Genomic DNA, 15,192 nt, shown 5'->3' with positions numbered 1-15,192 from the left:
GACACCCAAGTTTGCCGAGTGTGGCTTATCTTAATTTAAAATAGCCATTTTGATTAAAGAAACAATCAGGGATTTAAAGTGAGGCACTGGTGAATCTCTTGGCCAGGGGTCATCTCTGAGTGTAATTAAGATGATTTTCCCCATGGTAATGTGAGTTTTACTGGCTTTACCAAGAAGTCTGAGTTGATATTTCCAGTTGCTTTGGATCAGTGTATTTTAAAAAGGGTCGGAAGGTCTGATTTGAGACCTTTCCAAGCTGCTTTGTGGGGCGTGTGCTTTTTTGGATGGTTCCCTGTGGCCGGAGCGTCACCCACCCCCCCGACTTTTGCTTTAGTGCCCAACTTTTCGCCGGGAGGCAGACGGCAGTGAAACACCAGAGCCTTTTGCAGCAGAAGCCAAATTTTTCACCGAGTCCCGACTGCTTCAGAGAGACGTCCAGATCATTCTGGAGAGCTGCCACAACCAGAACATTCTGGGAACCATCCTTCATCCCGTGAGTGTGCCTGTGCAGACTGGGCTGCGAGGGGCGGGGGATCTGCTTGGGGTTTGAAAAGCTGTAGTTTGCTTCTTTTCTTCCTCTCTATTTGGGAGCCCCTGAAATATTGGCAGGATTATCTACTGATTTTAATTAAGGCCTTTTCTAGCAATTTGTGATAGAAATGGACAATCTGCAATCTTGTGCTTTTAGAAAACTAATCTCGGTTTACTGGGCCTGTAAGGGGAGGAAGGATCCTTCGCTTAATTTCCCAAGCATTGGTTCCGAAGCTTGCCGGGACGGAAGGGGGAGGTGGCCACGTCAACCGCAAGTGGCGCTGAAACTTGGAGAATAGGGTTGGTGGGGTTTGTACGTGGATCTAGATGGAAGTTAGCTATTTGGGGTATTGGGAGAACTATGATGAGAAAACTGTTCTTGGGAAAAACTGCATATTCTACGCCCCATCCAGTTACTCACTAATGCTGCTCTGGGGTCGGAACTAGGTTCTTGTAGTTCTGACCCTTGCGAGTCTTACCCTGTTGTACACTTTGGTAGGTGGGTTATGCTTGGGCAGGAAATGACTGTTTTTTAACGCCCAAGTTTAGGTAGATTTTCATTATTGTAGCTGTATATCCAGCACAGAGCAAACCGCTGTTACTCTTTGGCTAGAGAATTCTTTGACAGTGGCTGCCGTGGAAGGCTGGGAGGCTTGGTTTGGGGTGTGCCAAGGTCGTGTCTTTCTTCTGGAGTGCTAGCTGTCTGCCCAGGCCCTGCCAGATGGCTCTGTGTCACAGTAGAATGTGAATTGTAATTCACTGGGCAGAGTGTGGCTTACGTTATTCCCTCGCTCAGCCTGCTCTTCAGCTCTCCCCTTGTGAAAAGGGGAGTGAGTGCTGATCTCAGGGAAGGAAATAATAAGGTATAATCTCTGCTGAAGATTAACACCCGCTGCCCACAAGAGCTACTGAAATGTCAATTCCATTCAATGCCTCTAACATTTATCCTACCCCTGTTAAGCGAGGGCTACTGTGCCGGGTGTGGTGGGGATACGGAGCCACGATAGTTGAAAGGAGTCACAGAGCAGCATCTTCAGGGCTGGTTTATTTTTCCTTCTTTCTTTTTTTTTTTTTTGGCCATGCCCGCACTATATAGAAGTTCTCAGGCCAGGGAGGGAACCTATGCCACGGCAGTGACACAAGCCGCTGTGGTGACAATGCTGGATCCTGAACCCAGGGCACCACAGGGGAACTCCAGGGCTGGTTTCTTCATGAGAAAAATGGCTCTACCTTTAGCTATTTATTTATTTACTTACTTATTTTAACTGCAAAGTAGACTGCGGCTGTGTTAATTGTGTCGGACTTTAGAGAAATGGATCTTCTTGCAACAGACTCTAATCCGCCTGCCTCCTCCTCTTCCTCCTGTGCCTTGGTTTTCAGAACGGCAACATCACAGAGCTCCTCCTGAAGGACGGTTTTGCCCGCTGCGTGGATTGGTCCATTGCGGTTTACACGCGGGGTGCAGAAAAGCTGAGGGCGGCTGAGAGGTAAGGTCTCTCGGGGAAGCCGTCCAGCCAAGGATCTTGGTAGGGTCTTTAGGGGAAGAAGTCTGGTCATCTTCTCTCTCCCACCCACACCGGTGTCCAGCAGTAGAGAACTTCTGAAAGAGGCTTGGGTCTCCTGGAGGGCGGCTTGTAAGTCTTGGGGTGTAGTCTGAGTCAGTGCTCTAGAGCAGGGGCCTAGATTTTTCACTCAGATGTCATTCTTCACCTGATTTGCCTTTTTTTTTTTTTTTGTCTTTTTGCCATTTCTTGGGCCCCTCCTGCGGCATATGGAGGTTCCCAGGCTAGGGGTCGAATCGGAGCTGTAGCCACCGGCCTACGCCAGAGCCACAGCAACGCGGGATCCGAGCCACGTCTGCAACCTACACCACAGCTCACGGCAACGCCGGATCGCCAACCCACTGAGCAAGGGCAGGGACCGAACCCGCAACCTCATGGTTCCTAGTCGGATTCGTTAACCACTGCGCCACGACGGGAACTCCCTGATTTGCCTTTTTAAGGCTTTGGGTTCACTCTCCCCCTCCCCCCCAAGCCTCTCACTTAAATTCCAGGTTTGAAGCACATGAAACAAATAAGCTTGAGGCTCATTTGAGGACAATGAAAGGGCTTATCAGCTACTCCCCAGCATGCAGGCTGGAGCCAAGGGTGTGAGGGAAAGAGAGCCTGTGGATCCCAGAACAGGACTCTGCCATGTTGTTGTGAGGCCTGATGCCCTCATTTATCTAAAGGTGTGTTTTAATTATAAATGCTCATGCAGCTGCGAGGCATTGGCATGTTTTTGGTTAAGTGCCTCCTGCGTAAAGCAGAGGTGGAAATAACTTCTTTCCAGAGAAATGATGGTGAATCGTCCAGAGGTCAGTGGCCATTTCAAGTGTCAAAGTCAAGTGTTGCCAGGTGTAGGTGAACTTGATTCTCCTGATGGGCCAAGTGTAAGAAAATGAAGCAGGTAGCGAGAGGAGATGAATAGCGATGATGTTCAGAGTGCCAGCCGCCACCTCCTCGGGTACCTTTCAGGAGAAGGCCATGACCTCTGGTGACTGCATCCCACACTCAAGCTGGTGTGGCTTATTTCGGAGTCGTAGAATTATAATGGTCTTGGTAACTTGACATGTTTTGCCTTTGAGGTGCATGGCTGAGAGATGTGCAGGAACAGAAGCGAATGACTCTTTCCTTTTCTTAGGTCTTCTACAGCCTCCTGTACCTGTAAGCAGACATACTTGGAACTTTTTATAAAAGTAGATTTTAATCTGGGCCATTTGATATATAGCATGCCTGGCACAGGTGACTGTCTGAAAAAACAGAATGATTGTGTAAATTTTTAGTCTTTCTGTGTTCCACAACTAAATTCAAAAGTTACAATACTCTTATCAAGCATGGTGTTTCAAATACCTCTGATTATTTTGAGTGGGTTTTTTTTTTTTTGGTAATTCTTTTTAAAAAAATTACTCGTTGAGTTTTATTTATTACATTTATAGTTGTACAACAATCATCACAACCAAATTTTATAGCATTTCCATCCCAAACCCTCAGCGTGTCCCCCCAGCCCCCACCTCTGATGATTTTGTGATGGCAAATGTTTGATTTTTATTCAGAAAACCCCGAAGTCTGTTACTCTAAATTAACTATTTTGGTTGATAATTCTTTTTTCACTCTTTAAGTTCCTGCCTCTTTGAAGAAAGTGAGTTATATAGTGACAGTGGTATCTACATGTTCTATAATATCTGTTGGAGATGTTGTGGTTTTTTAAGAATACTCATCATTAAGCAGGCTTACACCAAGGAGTGCAACCCACATTTCGGTGATATGATTACTTGCCTGCTGTTTCGCATGCTGTGTTAGACGTGCTTGCATTATTGGTAAATCTCTATTGAAGGAGGTCATGTGTTTTCCAGCTCCTACGTGCTGCTTTGTCTTTTCTCATTTTAGTGCTGCTTTTGGAAGATGCAATACTCTTTTCTGAAATAATAGTGTAATAGTTTCTTTCCCTGGCATCTGTTTATTTGTAAATGCTTTGATAGTTGTTCACAGGTTTTTTAATCTTTGCACGTGTTCCCTTTCCCTCCCTTATTCTGCCTCAAAAAAATGTCTTCTGGGCTTAGGGCTCTAAAACGCATTTCTGCCAACATGATTTTTTAACCTCTGTCCCTGAACTTCCATTTTTCTTACTCATTAGATGCACTCTAGTAACAATTTTGGTTTTTTCCATGTGAAATTTGGGTACCTGATAGCTTTTTTATTATTCAAATGGCTATTGAGCAGTCCTGTGCTTTTTAAAAAACATACTTGTTAGATATGTGTGTTTGTCCCTCCCATTGAAGAGAGCAGGTGCTCTGTGTTTGTCGTTCCAGAGCCTGGCATCTAGTAATCACTCAGGAGGTACTTGATAAGCTAAGGCTCAAGGTGGATGCATACTGTCTAGGCTCAAAAAATTGCACGCCTGGACCCCCCTTCCAGCCATGGGTTTATGGTACCTGTGCCTCTTGAATAGTCCCAGGGGCTATTCAGTTTTTCTGGTAGCTGTCACACTTTGCTGGTTAGATTGGCCTTTTCTCCTGGGGGCCTTGACCATGAGATAGGGTGGGGTCAATCCAGCAGTGTTTGCTCCTGTGATGGTGGTGGAGTCCAGTGCCCACCTAGTCCATCCGAATGATTTGCATCCTTGCTTTGTTGCCAGGTTTGCCAAGGATCGAAGGCTGAGGATATGGAGGGACTATGTGGCTCCCACTGCTAATTTGGACCAAAAGGACAAGCAGTTTGTTGCCAAGGTGAGTCATTCTCAGCATCTGGAGATGCACTGTAGACGATGTCAGGCTAGTGATAATACAGAGATTTGAATAATTAATCAAGAGCTGAAGCATTTCTATTTCTAGGCAAGCCAGTGGTGTGGGGATGTGTGTGCATGGCTGTGTGCACATGTGTTTATTGTGAGGGATTTAGAAGCTATAAGAGCTTAAATTTCTTGCCATAAATTTGTATAACCCCATTCGATGTCCATGGGTTAAAGTTGTAGATATTGACACCTTGAAATCTCCTTCATATTCTGGGGAGTTCTTTCTACTTGGCAAATGACCTTCTCTTAGATATCTCATGCCCAAGGACCTATGAGCTCAAATTTCTCTTCTTTCTGTTTTGGGACTATTGTGGTTTTGAATTTTTTCTAATGTCTGTGTTTTTCAGAGGGCTCTCTGCTGATGTGTCCTGGGAAGGATTTCTCTGATGGGAACTAGAGCTGCTGATTAGATTGTTTGGTTCTAGCAGCAGTGCTATAGAAGGGTTTCTTTCTTAGTCGCGGGGTTTGGTACTTGAATAGTAGACCTATCGTAGACATCGCTTTCCTCAAATCTCTAGTGTTTCCAACTTACTTTTACCTCTGGCGAGGCATGCTGGGAGCTTTGTGTTTACAGACCCAGGGTGGTTAAATAGCCCTCTCCTTGGGCAGAGAAGTGGCTGTCCTGTCCAACAGCGAGTTTAAGATGGAGAGCCACTAGGTGGCGCTGTCAGCCTGAAAGATCCTGGACTGTTTCTCTTAGAAAAGGTAACGTTTTAACCAGTCTCTGAGGAATTGGTTGAATTTCTTCACTTTCTTTTTTATGAAGCCCAAAGCGACAGGTCACAGAGCGCTCAGGCAGCCTGTCTCCCTCTTCTAGTAGGGGGTCTCCAAGCACCTGTCAGGTTACGTGTCGCCGGGCCTTTCAGGGGACGTGGGTGGGAGGAGTCCCGGGAGGACCCTCCCGGTGCATTTTCGGGTCTTGGCGCAGACCAGGATGCACCTCTGCTGCTTTGTGCAAGGACCATGCTGGCTTGGAAGCTCGGACGTGGCTGCCCTGCCTCACCGGAACTTGTTTGTGCTGCGGTTTCTGTAATCTCTGCTAAGACTAGAGCTGCGCAAGGAAAGGCTGCAGCTCACTCACCAAGCGCAGCAGGCCTGCCGTTCTTGACCGTCGGTGAAAGGGGCGGGTGGTGTTCGTGAAGCCGAGGACCTTTGGGAGGGTCTCCTTACCCTGCGCCGTCCCTCCCAGGCCCTTCTCAGTTGAAACAGTTTGTAGGGAAACCTGGAAGCTTCGGAAGGGTTTTGGGCGTTTGCCGGTTGGGGAACGAAGGCATTGCTGAAGAAAAATTCCTCATCTAGAGGATTGTACGATTGAGTCCGTGACTTTGCGTTTATCTTCAGTATGACTTTATTGATAACTAGAGAAAGCGCTTAGGGACATTTATGGGATGTTTCTTCTTCCATTTTTGAAAATCCAGGATTTCAGAATCTATCTTTTTTGCTTTGTTTTAAAACAAGGTGAGGGTTTGTGTTTTTTTTTTTTTTTTAGTATTACAGTGACGTTTTATCTGTCACAATGCCAGGATAGAGGAGATGGCCTCTAAAAGCCATCTGATTAAGGTTCCTGTAGTATCCTAAACATAAATTTAGGTCATTTGGATATAGATGTGTTCAGAGGGTAGAGAGAAAAATGTGTTTATAGGTAGATGAATGGTTTTTAAAACTTATTAAATTTATTATTCTATTTTTATTTTTCAAAAAAATTTTTTTTTTTTTTTTTTTTTTTGGTCTTTTTAGGGCCACACCCATGGCATATGGAGGTTCCCAGGCCAGGAGTCAAATCAGGAGCTGTAGCTGCCAGCGTCTGCCTCAGCCACAGCAATATGGGATACAAGCCACGTCTGTGACCTACACCACAGCTCATGGCAACACCAGATCCTGAACCCACTGAGCAAGGCCAGGGATCAAACCTGTGTCCTCATGGCTGCTAGTCAGATTCGTTTCCGCTGAGCCATGGCAGGAACTCCTCTATTTTTATTTTTAAAGGAGGAGAAAATAGGGGTTCTCTGGTAGCTTAGCAGTTAAGGATCTGGCCTTGTTTCTGCTGTGGCTTGGGTCACTGCTGTGGCACTGGTTCAGTCCCTGGCCCAGGAGCTTCTGCATGCTGCAGGCATGGACATAAAAAAGAAAAAAATATAAAAAGAAGGGAGAATGCTCATGCTAGTTGAAACTACTGTGACACAGGTTTTTTTAAAAACAAAGGTGATCATATTGTCAGTCTCAGGTGGGCAAAAACTATGGCCTATGGGCTGCATTGGGCCTATCACTTGTTTTTATGTGGCCTGTGAACTGAGAATGGATTTTATGTAGAAAAACGTTTTGTGGCACATTAAAATTCTATGAAATTCAAACTTCACTGTCACAAGTAAATTGGGACATAGCCACGTCTGTTCGTGTACATACTGTCTAGGGCTTTTTTTGTCATACGGTGACAGAGGTGAGTAGTTATGACAGAGACCATATGGCCTGCAAAGCCTAAAATATTTGCTCTGTGGCCCTTTACAGAGAAAGTCTGCTGACCCTTGAGCTATACCCGTCCTACCCCGAGTGCCTTGATATAAGGAGCTTGAGCCAGAATGTAAATCAAGACATTGCTGTTTTCATCAGGAAAATCTTGCTACAGAAAAAATGTCAGCAGTGTTCTCAGTGATGTGGTTGATTTATGTCTGGTACAGACTCCTTATCTCACTGGCATCCAGCAGCCCCTTTTTGAGTAGTACTGATTTGTATTCTTTTGTACATCATTTTTAAGTGTGTAAGTTTTTATTTTTAAATGATTTTTATTTTTTTCCATCATAGCTGGTTTAGTGTTCTGTTAATTTTCTACTGTACAGCAAGGTCACCCAGTCGCCCACATACACATACATGGCTTTTTTTCACATTGTCACGTGCCACCATAAGTGACTAGATATAGTTCCTAGTGCTATAAGTTTTTATTTTTAACATGTAAACTTTTTTGAAGATCTCTATGAGCTTCTCAAGAAATGTGCTCATCTGTTTCCCTCTCGGAATAAAATGTTTATATTGCTCGCTCTTAATTTTTCAGGCATGACTTTTTCTTGTACACCATGGAAGATGAGGATGTAAATTTTTCGTACGGGAGTGCGCATGCTCTTTTCTCCGGTCCTCCTCCTTTTTCTTTTCCTTTCTTTCTTTTGGTCGCGCCCATAGCACGTGGAAATGCCCAGGCCAGGGATTGAACCTGGACACAGCAGTGACCCAGGCCACAGCAGGCAATGCCGGATCCTTAACTGCTAGGTCACCAGGGAACTCCTTCCAGTCTATATCCTCAGTTAATATTCAGGGTTTACTTCGTAAATGCTAATCACTTCCAAGCTTTATAGCATATTATGACTGCTTTTCGTTTCCTGCATGATGTTTGGTTTTCCCTGGAGTTAATAATTTTTGAAACTTAAGTATATATGTTTTACGTACTTACTAATTCAACCCCCAGATTCTACCTGTCTGAATCTCTTCTCAAGACGTTGATTTAGACTGTCGTTTTTATTGTTCTCAATATTACTGTCTGAGAGTTCCTTGGTGACTCAGTGGGTTAAGGATCTGGCATCTTCATTGCTGTGGTTTGGGTCACTGCTGTGGCACAGGTTCAGTCCCTGGCCCGGAAACATCTTGCATGCTGTGGATGCAGCAACAAAACCAAACAAAGAAAACCCCACTACTTTTCAGGAGGCTTGTGACTTACCAGTCTGGATTAGTTCTCTTCCCCCCCCCAGTTATAAAGCTGTCATGTTTGGATTTCTTTACCATTATTCTGAGATTTTCTCTGCCTCATTCCTGGGTTGATACTATATCTGCTAGATCTTATGGCTTCTTTATGATTTTCGACTTTATTTTGGTGGTACATTTTCTGTAGCTTCATGGGAAAAGAGTGCTTGGTAGGTAAATACTTGTGAGACCTTTCACGTCTGTTCTATAATTATGCTTGTTAGGTAGGTATACAATTTTGTGTTTAAACTCATTTTTCTTTAGAATTATGAAGGCATTGCTCTACTGTCATTTGCCTATTAGAGATTTCTTTGGTTTTCTTGTTTTTTTAGCAGTCTGAAACCATTCTGATTTCTCATTCTTATGTTGTTTTCTTTCTTTCTGTAAGCTCTTAGCAAATCCTTCTTTTTTTAGCTCAATGAATTTTATTACATTTATAGTTGCACAATGATCATCACAACCCAAGCAAATCCTTCTTTATTCTGAAATTTCACAGTGATGAGCTTTGCTTATCCATGTGTGAGCATGTTGTGGTTTAATTTTTAGTCCTTTATGTGTGGGGATTTCAACTGTTGTGTTGTTGATTTCCATCTAGTTTCTCTGCTTTCTGTTTTTCCTAGAACTCCTATTTGGATGTTTGACTTCATGGACTGGTCTTCTAATTTTTTCTTCCTATTTTCCATCTTTTTGTCTTTTCTTCTTTCTAGTTATCTTTATATTTACCTCTGAGCCCCTCTATTGGATACTTTATGATATTACCTTTTAATTTCTACGAGCTTTTTTTTTTTCCTCTGAATGTTTCTCTTGTTATTATTAAAAAAAAAAACATGTCGTACTTCAGACATAAATATCATCTTTTAGTTTTTTTGAGAAATGAATAATTTTTTGAAGATTTTCTTCTCCCTGTATAGTTGGTGTTCTCTAGGTTGTTTTTAATTCTCTTTGCTCATTTTGAGCCCTGATTTTCCATATTAGAGGCTTTCCTCAGATAGCTGCTGATGCCTTGGTTGTCTCTCTCAAAGAATAAGGTCTGGTCCACACTGGTTTAGAAGCAGTGAAGTCCTCGGTATGGGATTTAGGGTGTACATCCTGAAATCCAGGGACTTCTTCCATGATTTTTATACCAGTCCTATTTTGGGGCCTTATTTTCACCCCCTCTTATCCCCTCTCGAGAGTCCTGATTTGATAGTTTCTTAGTCTTGGTGGGTGGGGCCAGCCTGCCTGTAAGTCAGACCGGCTGTTTTGTTTTCTCACCACTAGCTCAGATTTAGCTTTTGTGGGTCTGTGGAGTCAGTTACCACTCATCCTTCTGCTTTCCAGCCTGCAAAGTTTTGTTGCTATATTCTCCTCTCCCGTTATCTTTGTCCTTTTGGGCTCTTGGCAACTCCCCCCCAACCCCCCACCCACGGCCAAAACAAATCCAAAACCATCTCCCCAAGCCCTTTGTTTTTGTGTAGAGGTAGGGTAACAAAGTACATATTTGAACTTGCTTTATGTTCATAATGTTCTCTTGTAAGCCTGCATCATAATTTTCTTAACTAAACCCCGATAGGTCATTAATCATGTCGTTTGATCATTTGTCCATCATTTAGAAGATGGAATAATCTCCCTGTAAATGGCACTCTTTTCCTTAGGAATATTCTGGAGCACATTTGCTCCTCAGGAATGTTAAGTTCATTTTCTAACATGTCGTAGAGCAGCCCTTGACCAGCTTTTTCTTAAAGGGCAATGTAGTAAATATTTGGGGCTTTCTGGGCCCTGTAGACTCTTTGTGACTACTCAGTTCTGCTACTGGAGCAAGAAAACAGCTCTGGCGTGGCTGCGTTCCAGTAAAACTTTATTTATAAGAGTAGGCGGTGGGCCCTTGGCCACAGTTTTCAAACCCTGTTACAGAACACCGGATGTCAGCATTAAGGAAAAAATGTAAAAGGAAAAATGGCCTGTTTTTCTTTTCACAAGCTAGAACCCAGCTGCAGTTTGGTAGTCAGGTTGCCTGATTTAAAACTTTTGTTAATGCCAAACTACTTTTTCATGGAAACCTAAAAAGGTTAGTGCCCTGGGCCTTCCTGGACATGGTCTGACAGTTCACTTTTCTCTGAAGGATTCTGCTCTGAGGCTGGTGTGACTGTAAGGCCTGAACAAATAGTGGCTCTCTCTTTTCAGCGGTCACTCTGTCTCCTAGGAATTAATTGTACATTAATTAATTAGTCATAGCCCGAAAAGCCTGCAAATGATGACCTATGAACTCTTTAAGCAGAGGCCTCCTGGACCCCCTAGGTGACTTCTGGGACCGATGGCATGCTGTAGATTGGGGTGTTGGCCAAGAGTCTCACTTCCGAGAAATTTGAAACTCAGCAAAGTGTTCTCTTGATATGTGGGGCACCGAAAGACTGATTGCCTTTCTCTGCTTCAGCAGCTTCCCTTCCTAGGGAGGGAAATGCCAGGGAGGGCTCTCCTTGTCTCTCCGGGTTAGCAGAGAGCATGTTCACTTCACAGCGATTAGCTGAGCCTGCTTGAGACTTTTGTGCCTGTCGCGGCTTGCCAGTTTCCTGCCTGCGTTTCCTGTGGCGTTTTAGCTGATCTGTGCTGTTTGTAGCCATATGGTCCCCGGAGCACGTGGCTTGGCTCCCCGTCCCTGCTGCTGGATGCTTGGGCCTTGCAGACTTCAGAGACCCAGTGACACTTGGGGGTGGGGAGTAGGGGTGGAGTCTTCTCACTGCCCTGCCTGGTTGGAGGCCTCTCCCTCCGTTCTCTGTATGGATTGATTGCTTAAACCCTCAGAGCCCCGTTGCAAGAAGAATGACAAATGGTTCCTGTTCTCAAGGAGCTTACCCTCTAGGGCTTGTCTGGGAGATTACCCTAAGTAGTTATCTCTGTGGTATTTGTTGTTCAGGTTCTGTTTTGGAGCTCAGGTTATAAACTACCCGTGGATACAGCGGATCCTAGTACTTAACTTGGTTTGGTTTGGCCCTGATTATTTTTCGCCATGCAAAAATGTCAGAGCTTTGAATGGAGTTCATTGTCATGTCTCTCCAAGATGGATTTTAAGCAAGGATACTGCTTAATATTTTTGGCTAGACTTTTAGATTCCCATTTGGTAATATGGAGAGAACAAAAACCACCAGCTACTTCCTTGACCTTTTGTCCTTCGGCTTTCGGATGAAAAGGAAGTTCTGGGGTGGTCTGTCTGGGGAGGTGACCCCTCCTACACCAAACAGAGGTCAGGACTTGGTTTTGTAGCTTAAGTTAGCAAGCTCAATTGCTGATAAGAAAATGGTTGAATTAGAACAGCTTTGTAAAAAACATTTACCTAGCTTTTGAAATGGACTTGATTTTTTGAAACAGTAGGTTTACAGAAAAATGGGTAGACCAGCATCCCCACATTATTCCCCCCCCCCCAGCTTCCCGTTATTATCTGACATGATTGTGGCACATTGATTATAAGAAGTATACCAGTATTGATATGTTATTGTCAACTAAAGTCTATACTTTAGTCAGATTTCCTTAGTTTTTGTCTAATGGCCCTTTTCTGTTCAGAATTCTCATCCTCAATAGCATGCTAAATTTAGTTGTCATATCTTGTTAGGCGCCTCTTGGATTTGGTGGTTTCTCAGGCTTTCTTTGTTTTTGATGACCTTGACAGTGGTGAGGGACCGGGTCGGCTATTCTGTGGGCTGCCCCTCTTTGAGAATTTGATGCTTGGTTTCCTCTTAAGTACCTATTACAGTGTCCAGGTTGCTTTGCTGGTACTTAGGTGCCCAGAGGTATTCGCAGCAGGAAATTGCGCTTCATATTGTGGGAGGACACAGGGTGGCAGCTGCCCTTTTCTAGAGGGTTGGGGAAGGGATCTATGCAGTGAGCTCAGGCCGACACGTAACAGGGTGGGGTACTGCTTGTCTCCCCCCCCCCCGCCCCGCTTTGGTGTCCCTTCTCTAGTGTTCCCAGGATTAGCTCGGGAGAATAGACCTGGCCTATAGCCTTGGGGAGCAGGAGAGGTCCTGAGAAGTCCTGGGTCCAGAGAGTAGGAAGGCTGTTTGCTGTCCCATGTCCAGTGGCCCCAGCAAGGACGCTTGCAGGTGGTCCCTAGAGGCCCGTCTGGGCTGGTGTCCTTTTTGCTCTCTCTGGTACTGAGAGCTTGGGCAGCTTTGCAAGAACTGGTAATTGTACCTGGGGCTCTAGGTCAGGAGGCCATTGCAGGCTCTTTTTGCTGGTTTCATACCTACCGTGGGGTTTTAAGAAGCTGAGTGGCAGCAGCTTCGCGTCCAGTGGCTGCACCGCTCAAGGCTCTGCAGAGGGGGAGTGTGGCAGGAGGCCAGAGCGAGGGATGGATGTCCCTTGCCCCTGACAGCACTCTGCCATTCTCCTGACTTGTGGCAGCCCTGAGCCTGCACTTGTCATCATTAAGCCACTCATTTTTCCTTTTACAATTGGGCTCCAGGAAATGGGGAGGGAATTGGATTTAGGGCGAATCCAGCGAGTGACTTTTTTTCTGTGTAGATTTCTGCTCCTGGAGTGGGCAGTAGGCTAGGGTGTGTGTGTGTGTGTGTGTGTGTGTGTGTGTGTGTGTGTGTGTTTTGACAGTAGCTTGTAGAGAGGGTGAGTGATGATGTGAGCATGCTCCGATTGGCCCTGATGAAAAGCACCATCAGAAATATCACTGTTGGAAACATGGTCTGTGACGGAGCTGACGAGCGGGCTTTGGATAGTAATCCACTCTGCATTTTACTTACTGCACAGTGTGTGGCCATAACTACTCTTTTATTGCTTCTTCCATGTCTCTGCCCAGGAGCTGCCTGTTCTCTGGACAATAATGACAGTTTACAGAGAAATAAACCATCATAAGGCCCACTTGCATGCTCACATCCAGACACGCATACCCGCACCCCTTCACCAGAAAGGCAGGCTCGTTCAGCCGGCAGCGTCCACGTGCTCAGCTCCTGAAGAGGAGGTTTCTAATCGGGGAGATGCGATGCCGAGGAGAGAGCGTCTGCCTCCGAGGCCTGAGATTTATGGCTCCAAGAAGCCATTCGCTGCTGCTGCTGGGGCCACTCACGCATTATAAGGGGTGACGAATGGCAGTAACTTGTCACCGGGGTGTGCTTAGGTCTTCATGTTCTGTAATCAGGGGGTGAAGGTGCGAGCACTATGATACTTCCTCGGGTTTATTTCTCTCTGGGCATGACGAGGGGGTAGAGCCTGCCTTGACGTTTTCTGGGGTCTTGATTACAGGATGCTCCCCTATGTTTTTGGCAGTTGACAACTTCCTAAGAGTTAGTTTTGGAATGAGAGGAAAGTGTAACTTGTCCATCATCGAGCCTTGGGAAACACTGCGATGTGTGTGAATTTGAGCTGCCTGGCGATTGCCAGATCCCTTGGGCAGTGGTCCATACTTTTGAGGGAGGGGCAGTGTTGATTGGCTGTCCTCGCTGGGGCATTGCGGAATGAGGGGTTTGAAGGTGGGCTAACAGTAGAGCACACATCCTCTCCCCAGTGTTCTGTCTTCCATTTTATAATATTTTAATTTTCATACAAATGTGGGGTTTTGAAGGACAGGGAAGTCATTAGCTTGGGTCCGTTGGCCAAACCACTCTTGCTGTCTTTAGGGAATAGGAGGGAGATTCCATTCTGATGGGCATTTTTACTCAGCATTAATGTGTCTAGGTGGCAATGGGAATAGGATGTACCCTTTTAGTGACTGAGGCTGTATTTTTGATTGTACCTTCTTGGCTGTTTTTAAGTTCTACACTTAAAAAGGTCGGGCTGGTATAAGGGGCTCTTTGATGTGGAGGACCCTGTACACTCTGGCACCTAGGAAATCAATCATCCTTGACCTTGACTTGGGCCTTGTGTGACCACAGATGGTGCTTTTGATTTACCCTTGGACGTCACTCAGGCTTTTCTGGCCAGATGAGTTTTCGGTTCTAGGTTTTAGTGTTAGCCTCTTTGTGATTCTCAAATCTGTGAAAAAGGTTATTGCAGTATGGCTGTGGTTATTTGAGACTGGTTTTTTTGCTGGGTCCAGGTTTGCAAGTTAGTCTTATGCATAGTTGAAAATTAAAAATAAGTACCCCCGCTCCTAATCGACACAGCTCTTTCTCAGACCGTTTCCTCTGTTTTTGGTCCCTGGCCTGTGTTTCTCTACACTGCTTCCATTACTTATGGTGTTAAAACCCCAGGATATCTTCCCATCCACCAGCGGTAATCAGCCGTCCATGGACTTACAGCTTGATTCCAACTGTCATTTTTCTTTTTGCCTTCATTCTGTTTGATGGCACTTTCCTCCTGCCATTTCCTGTCATGTATAATTTCTCACTTGATCTTGCTTTTTGCTCCATCTTCACATTGTCCCTTAAGTCACTCTTAACTCTTTTCTGTGTGTGGTTGGCTGGTTCTCTGGAAAAGATAGAGAACAGCCATTTTTGCAAGAGCCTGCAAATAAATGGGTATATTCTGTTTTAAAAAGTTGTGAAGCCTTCCAGGGAATAGTTAGTGAAGGCTCTTTTAGGACACTTCTCCGTGTGAGACCCACCATGGCAAAGGAGAGGCTAGGTCCTTTTGTTTCCCATATAAAAGAGGAGGGAAATTTGGCAAGTCTCCCTCACC

The 15,192-nt window shown here is 45.0% G+C and overlaps 1 protein-coding gene across 2 annotated transcripts in view; it reads left to right on the top strand.

The window, feature by feature from the left end:
- The window catches only part of SND1 (staphylococcal nuclease and tudor domain containing 1), a 392,149-nt gene that overhangs the window by 42,722 nt on the left and 334,235 nt on the right, over positions 1-15,192 (top strand). For both annotated transcript variants that reach the window (XR_002340257.1, XM_021078633.1), the window contains exons 7-9: positions 335-493; positions 1,912-2,018; positions 4,708-4,798. Coding sequence is in view for 1 of the 2 variants with exons in the window: in XM_021078633.1 (XP_020934292.1) it covers positions 335-493; positions 1,912-2,018; positions 4,708-4,798 (357 nt within the window). In the remaining variant the exon portion in view is untranslated. The remainder of the gene's footprint in view (positions 1-334; positions 494-1,911; positions 2,019-4,707; positions 4,799-15,192) is intronic.

The sequence above is a fragment of the Sus scrofa genome, chromosome 18 (assembly GCF_000003025.6).
Source record: "Sus scrofa isolate TJ Tabasco breed Duroc chromosome 18, Sscrofa11.1, whole genome shotgun sequence".
NCBI classification, from domain to species: Eukaryota; Metazoa; Chordata; class Mammalia; order Artiodactyla; family Suidae; genus Sus; species Sus scrofa.
Note: the sequence above shows the minus strand (reverse complement) of the source record. Positions and strands in the feature narration are given on the sequence as shown.